This window comes from Panthera uncia, chromosome C2 (assembly GCF_023721935.1).
Source record: "Panthera uncia isolate 11264 chromosome C2, Puncia_PCG_1.0, whole genome shotgun sequence".
NCBI lineage: Eukaryota > Metazoa > Chordata > Mammalia > Carnivora > Felidae > Panthera > Panthera uncia.
Window position 1 is genome coordinate 112098865 of NC_064810.1, and position 7764 is coordinate 112106628.

Genomic DNA, 7764 nt, shown 5'->3' on the forward strand with positions numbered 1-7764 from the left:
TCGGACTTGAAGCCACGTTTGAGTTGTGCCTCGTTGGCGTCAGACCTCTCTGGGATGGGGCCAGAGTGCCCTCCCAGAAAGCCCCAGCACTCTGTCCCAGGCGGTGGAGGCCAGCCTGTTGTGGTGGCAGTCCTTCGACAAGCTGGGCTCGTTTTTACCACTTAGCTGTGGGCCTTTCTGCTCTCCCCAGTTTTGGGGGCCACAGCCCACTGATTCAGGATGGGAAAGAAGAGTGGGGACCAGCCTTTGGGAATGCATCGTTCCAGCTCCTGTGTCATTCCTACCACTATCCCCAGCAGTGTCCTTAAGTGTCTTCCACTGCGTCACTCTGTCTCACCGTGGCCGTGCTCATGCTGCTTCTGGCACAGCACCAGGACCCATGGTCTCAGGGGGGTCTGAGAAGGGCTCATAAGAGAGAGAAGAATTCCTTTCCTTCTGGTGCCATTGTGGAAAGTATGCAGGGCATACCTACCTTGGAAAACATGTTTTAATAGTGTGGGTCCTGAAGGGATGGTTAGTCAAAGGGTTTCTTGGCTCTAATTACTTGGCTAAAGGGAGTTTACTCAACTCTGACATCCTCATCAATTGGTTCCTCACTCTGAAACGACTATGACAAATCCCCTGAGGCTGGTTATGAGTTTCCACTTGACCAAAAGTTGACAAAAGGATTTTATGAAAGCTTTCACAGAATTACAATTCTTAAACTGAAGGTATAAATGAGACCATTGTTTCTTTCCTTTATCGTCTTTTTGCGCTGGAGTAAGTGATTCTCATTTCTTTATTTAGGTCCTGCCCCCCCCCCCACTTGTGTTCTTCTTAACAAGACAGTCTTGGTTTTAAAATTTTTATTCCTCCTAGTTCATTTAAAAAATTTTTATTTAAATGTTTATTTATTTTTGAGACAGAGACAGAGCATGAACAGGGGAGGGTCGGAGAGAGGGAGACACAGAATCTGAAACAGACTCCAGGCTCCGAGCTGTCAGCACAGAGCCTGTCACGGGGCTCGAACTCACGGACCGCGAGATCATGACCTGGGCTGAAGTCGGACGCTCAACCGACTGAGCCACCCAGGCGCCCCACATTTTTTATTATATTTTTGAAAACTGTCGATGGCTTTTACAGTATGGAAACTCAACAGTTAAACTTAATTTTGCTTCCTTTATATCAAGCCTGACTTTTATATTTTTTTAAATCACACTCATTTAAAGGCCTTCTTGGGAAAACATCCAAGCTTTCACTCAGGCAGTGGATGAGTTCCCCATGGCAATAACTTGCTGTCTAGGATAAAGAAGTCTGAAGAGGAATTTTAGCAGCATTCATTTAGCAGCATTCAGATGTGAGGAAACACGCCAGAGAAGAGACAAATAAAACTCCAGGGCCAGGTATTACAGTGATTTGGGATTAAATTGAATGATAGTAATAGTGGTTTGCGTTGCTAAAGATTCAAAGGAGACCATTGTCATTCAAAATTAAGGTGTGTTTAATGAAAGGACAATCATGCTTCTTTTCAGGTGGATCTGGGAAGGTCCCTAGTGTGTGGGGGTTGGCCTAGACAAATAGTTTAGGAGAGGTAAACCTAGTTGCAAGGCATAGAACAAAAGGCTGACGTTTGGTTTTTGCGGTCAGCTTTTGTGGTCTTTCATCAATATATAAAAAGCACTCTGATACAATTCGTAAAACAAAGTTACAGCGCGAGATGAATATGCTCATCTTTAAAAGAAAAATATAATGAAATCTCAAAAAAGTTTTTGGGGGCACCAGGGACTTAGTTGGTTCAGCATCTGACTCTTGATTTTGGCTTAGGTTATATTCTTACGATTCCGTGAGTTTTACTCCCGCATCAGGCTCTGCACTGACAATGTGGAGCCTGCTTGGGATTCTCTCTCTCCCTCCTCTCCTCCCCTGCTTATGTGCGCATGCCCTCTCTCTCTCTCTCTCTCTTTCTCTCTCTCTCAAAATAAATAAACTTCAGGGAAAAAAAAAAGAGATGATGGTGATGGTGTGCGGTAGGGCACGTAAGTTACCAAGAATGACTTACGTTGTGGTTTGGGAGGAGGCAGACAAAGCTGGAGGTCTTGTCCCTCTTTCTAAGAACATATGGAAACTCTAGGCAGCAGCTTATGTTGTACCAGTTTCTCTGAGATTAAGTCACAATATAAATACTGGAAGTTGTGTATGACCAAAAGTCTAATCATGTCTTTTCCCTCAGAAACCTTCATGCTTTGACATTTGGGCTTCTCCATAATCTGGCACTTGCTGGTCTTCCTACACTTAATTCCTGCTACCCTGTCCTCTAGCTAAACAGTTGTTAACTTTACCTAGTAGAACATAAGCTTCTTGGGGGTTTTATGTATCACCTGCTTGGACCTCACAGTGCCTTCCTTGCTCTTAATAAGAGCTCAGTAGTGTCATATTTATGAGGTTGGTTTCAAGAGTTCTGTCTTTGGCTGGTACTGACAGAGGTGTCCTCATTATGTCAATTACTTGAGCCCGGGAGCGTGGGAGGCTTGGCGGGGCGGGAGGGCCCAGTCTTGCTTTGGGAGAGGAGTTCACACCATGGCATCCCTGTGATTGAATGGCGGGGAAGCACCTGAGGAGCTGAGGACCGAAGGATCCTTGGCTGGGACAGGATACACTGGTGAGGCAGAAAGCCTTTACGAGGGTTTTTGCATGTAGGGGCAGCTAGGACAGCTAAGTCATGGGCTCGTATTCAGAGAGTTCCCTGCAAGATCCCCAATGGGGCCCTTGGATGGAGGGGTATGTGGGCACGCGTGACCTTGGATGAAAACAAACACAATGTGTCAGCCATCTGTAAGCAGATCCTAAGGGAAGAAGAGCCGGCGTCATTTAACTCTTGTGCTGTTGTTGGTGATGGTGATAATGATGATCGTGCTGACAATTAAAAAGATCATTGTTTTCCTTCTTTTAGTCACATAGAAAAAATCACCACGTGGCAAGACCCTAGGAAGGCGATGAATCAGTCCCTGAATCCGATGAACCTCCACCCTGCTGCCACTCCCACCCCAGCACCCCAGAGGTCCATGGCTGTGTCTCAGCCAAATCTCGGTAAGCCTAAAGCTTTCACCTGGAGGTGAATGAACAAGTGTTTAACCAAGGGGCTCTGGAGCTCAGAAGCAGCTCTGGTTGTCTCAGTGCCTCCTCATGCACCCCAGATAGCTCTTGGGTGCATTACACTGCCACCACCTTTGCCTTCCTTCCTGGCCCCTTTTCTACCACCTCACACTCTTGCTACCTAGGTTTATGCTAAGGTTACGGCATCTCTTTCAATTGTCTTTACTGGAGTTTTTTGAAAAATTACTTAGGCCTCCTCTCATTCATCCAAGTCGGGTACATACCCCCATTCTGTGAATTTGGTCCCTGAAGACTGCCAAAGGTACAATTCTGGCCTCTAATCCCTTTCCTTCCTTCTTTTATTATAATTATTTTGCATAACGTGTGATTGACATCAGGCTTGGTGCTTTCATGCCTTATCACATTAAACTCACAGGATGGATGGCAGGGTCTGGAGTTTCAACTGAGGCTGCTCTGACTTTAGAGTGCATTTAGCCTTTATGTGATTTGCAGGTGGCTTCTCAAGACACCTGCCCCAGGACAATGCAGCTCACCCTTGACTTCATTTAGAATGCTTAAATGTAGTGGCGCCTGGGTGGCTCACTTGAGTGTCTGACTCTTTGATTTCAGCTCAAGTCTTGATCCCAGGGTTGTGCATTGGGCCCTGTGCTGAGCGTGGAGCCTGCTTAAGATTCATTCCGTTTCTCTCCTTCTCTCTCTCTGTCTGTCTCTCTTGGCACCTGGGTGGCTCAGTTAAGCATCTGACTTCAGTCGAAGTCATGATCTCACAGTTTGTGGGTTTGAGCCCTGCATTGGGCTCTCTGCTGCTAGCACAGAGCCTGCTTTGGATCCTCTGTCCCCCTTCCCTGCCCCTCCCCTCCCTCTCAAAAATAAAATAAATATTAAACAAAATAATAATGCATTAAAAAAGCTTCTCTCTCCGGGCACCTGGGTGGCTCAGGTCAGTTGAACGTCCGACTTTGGCTCAGGTCATGATCTCGCGGTTTGTGGGTTTGAGCCCCACGTCACGCTCTGTGCTGACAGCTTGGAGCCTGGAGCCTGCTTCAGATTCTGTGTTTCCCTCTCTCTTTTCCCTGCCCCTGCTCTCTCTCTCTCTCTCTCTCTCAAAAATAAACTTTAAAAAAAATTAAAAAAAAAAAAAGATTCCCTCTCTCTCTCAAAATAAATAAATAAACATTAAAAAAAAGTCTCTCTTTCTCTCCCTCTCTGTCCCTTCCCTGCTTGTGTGAGAGCTCTGTCTCTCTCTCTTTTAAAAAAAATGCTTAAGTATGATTTTAGAATTGAGAAAAGATTATTTTCTGCTAATTGCCTTTACCTTAGAACTAGAATTCTTCCCACTAGAGATAATCAGATGTGAATGAATACACAGCAGCAACATAACTAATTAGCTTCTGTGGTAGGCATTTTCCCTGCTTCCAAAGGCTAAAAATAAGAGGATACTTTTAAAGTCTTATAAAAGATGATGCCATTTTCAGATAACTTTTCCATTTAAGATCAGGTATCTAGATACTGCTTTGTACACAGAATAGTTAATTTTAGCGTGAAAAGAGGCTCTTGTTGGATTTTTTAGGAATGAACAGGATAAAAAAGGGAGCATTATTCCCAGACACCTTCCTTCATACTGTGACTTAGCCAAAGTGAGTATGAACTCAAGTAAACCCGAGTTAGCTTCAAGTAAATATATTGTCTGTTCTGCCAGGAAGTCTGGATCTACCATTTAAAGCTTGCAGATGTAAAATATATCCAAAAAGCAAATGACTTGGAATAACTTCTGTTGTGTCCCGTATCTAAAGGGCAGATCAAGGAAAATGGTACAAATGCTTCTACCAACAGTGGTAAACCAAAACTTCCCATGAGTCATTTGTCCCCAATATATAAGAGCTCAAATAGAAAGCAGTTGCAAGTATAGTAAAGAAACCACAAATTAGGTAGCATTAGACTAGTTTCAGTCTTTCTTTTAGCCATCTAGCTTTCATGAAAAATTCTAAAGACTGATTATTAAAGTATTAACTTTAATTTTGTAATGTATTATAATTGGAAAAAATCTTTCATGGACTTGGTTACAAAAATTCAAACACTTTTTCAAAGCACTGTTCACAAAGTAAACTTTTCTCAGGTCCCCATTCCTTTTTTTTAAAGTTTATTTATTTTGAGAGAGAGTGCACGTGCATGAGCAGGGGAGGGGCAGAGAGACGGTGGGAGAGAGAGAATCCAAAGCAGACCCTGCATTGTCACCACAAAGCCCGATGTGGGGCTTGAACTCATGAACCATGAGATCATGACCTGAGCCGAAATCCAGAGCCAGATGTTTAACTGACTGAGTCACTCCGATGCCCCCTGAATCCCCATTCCTTAGTCCTGGAGTCTTCCAGTGCTTCCAGTCATGGGTATGTGTTTCTTCACACGAATGCTAGTGTATTATACCTACTGTTCTTCACCTTGCCTTTTCTGCTTCCATATCTGTACATACAGAGTTGCCTTCTTTTAAAAGATTTCCTAGTAGTCCCACATATTCATACACCTGGCACCCCCATCTGATGGATATTTAGGTTGTCACTATTGTGTGTTGCACAATACTGGAATGAATATCCCTGTTTATGTGGTACTTGTCTTCATTTTAAAAAATTGTGCAACACGTAGAAAGTGGACTAATTAAAAGGAACTTGAATGCTTGAAACTGTTTAACAATGAAGGCACATGTGGGTCAACCTGTGCACCTGAGCCACCCCTTTCCTCACAGAAGCACAATTGGTTAGTAAAGTATATCTAAACAAATTGTAATCTGAATGTGGGAAACATGTTTACCTATTCCTGAGTTAAAATACCTTAGTTTCCAGATTTCTAATAAATCGAAGCAGTAAATTTCTCAAGACACACATTCTGGGTTTTTTTCCTAATAATATTTAAATATTTGTCCATTACACAGTGTGTTGCTAGCCCACACCGAATCACAGACACGTCCTAAGGATAGAAATATAACAGGGGGGCACCTGGGTGGTTCAGTCGGTTGAACGTCCGACTTCGGCTCAGGTCATGATCTCACAGTTCGTGGGTTCAAGCCCCTTGTCGGGCTCTGTGCTGACAGTTCGGAGCCTGGAGCCTGCTTCGGATTCTGTGTCTCTCTCTCTCTCTCTCTGCCCCTCCCTTGCTCACTCTCTGTCTCTCTCTGTCTCTCAAAAATAAATAAATGTAAAAAAAAAAAAAGAAATATAACAGGGAATGCCAAGTGAGCACCAAAGACTGGGGATAATTTACAGAGTCATAATGTGGTCTTAATAATAAGTGATTTACTCAGAATATGTTATTTCAAGCTATAGCTCTATCCGTAGTTCATACTCTTCATTATCAGTGTTTAAAAAATATAAAGAGCAAATCCTTCTACTTTTTGAATCTAGAAATTTGGTCTTGTCAATATAATGTAACTAACAGCTAAGTGAACTTAATTGGTGTGTCTCCTTTATAGGGAGGTATTTATGTATGTATGAAAATGTCAAAATATAGTTAATATTATTATGAGATGATAAAATTAGTACCTTTTATAAGATAATTTTACGCATTTCTAGAACTGTGATATAATCTTTGGTATTGCTTAATACATTCAGAAATAAATCTCCTTTTTTTTTTTTAATTTTTTTTTTTAACATTTATTTATTTTTGAGACAGAGAGAGACCGAGCATGAACAGGGGAGGGTCAGAGAGAGGGAGACACAGAATCTGAAACAGGCTCCAGGCTCTGAGCCATCAGCACAGAGCCCGACGCAGGGCTTGAACTCACGGACCGTGAGATCATGACCTGAGCCGAAGTCGGACGCTTAACCGACCGAGCCACCCAGGCACCCCAATAAATCTCCTTTTATTGGGATTCTGTTTTACTGTAGTTTAGGTATATGGATTTGGGAATCAGACTGTTAGAATTTGATACATGGCTCTGCCCATTACTAGCTTCATGACCCTATGAAATTACTTAATTTTGCCTTAGTTTCCTTATATGTAAAATGAGGATTATTATCACAGTATGAAGAGATTATATGAGTTTATATGTGTGAAGTGCTTAGATGTGGTGCCTGGGACATAACAAGCTATAATTATTTTATTCTTATTACTAACATTATTCTTTGTGGAAGGAAAACTTTTATTTTCTACTTTATTCAATTTTCGGATGTTAGAGTTGAAGATAATTTCATTGTTCATCATAAAAGCTCACGAGAAACAAAAGATTTATTTTGGGCGAGTTAGAGTATAAAGTGCTTTAAATTAGGAACACTGTTCATTACTTTCAGTGAGGATAGCACCCTCTGGTGGAAATATTTTAGCACCCCCCCCCCCCAAGCTTATCCATGGATATCTTATTTTTTTAGTACATCTATTCCTGAAATGTAATTTGCAAGTCCAATCATATTTTAATTGGTAGAGAAGAAACCTGTCACTTAAAGGCATTGAGTGACTTTGTAAAAATGGAGCAAACTTTTGTCAGGCTGCATCAGTATCCAGTGAAAAAGCATCTATGTAGGCTGGCAGATTTGTTACGTATCTAAACTCACTGACTTTTCAAATGCCTAAGTAAAATGAAATTGACTCTGCAGGAGAGAAATGAAAAAAAAAAGACAAAATTTTTCTTTCTCTTTCTTTTTCTTTTTCTTTTTCTTTTTCTTTTTCTTTTTCTTTTTCTTT

General features: G+C 41.9%; 1 protein-coding gene across 1 annotated transcript in view; it reads left to right on the forward strand.

Moving 5' to 3' along the window:
- The first annotated feature begins 862 nt into the window (after positions 1-862).
- Positions 863-7764, forward strand: part of WWTR1 (WW domain containing transcription regulator 1) — a 57027-nt gene continuing 50125 nt past the window's right edge. The window contains exon 1 of the mRNA XM_049629723.1: positions 863-3066. Coding sequence (XP_049485680.1) covers positions 2973-3066 — 94 coding nt within the window. The 5' untranslated portion in view covers positions 863-2972. The remainder of the gene's footprint in view (positions 3067-7764) is intronic.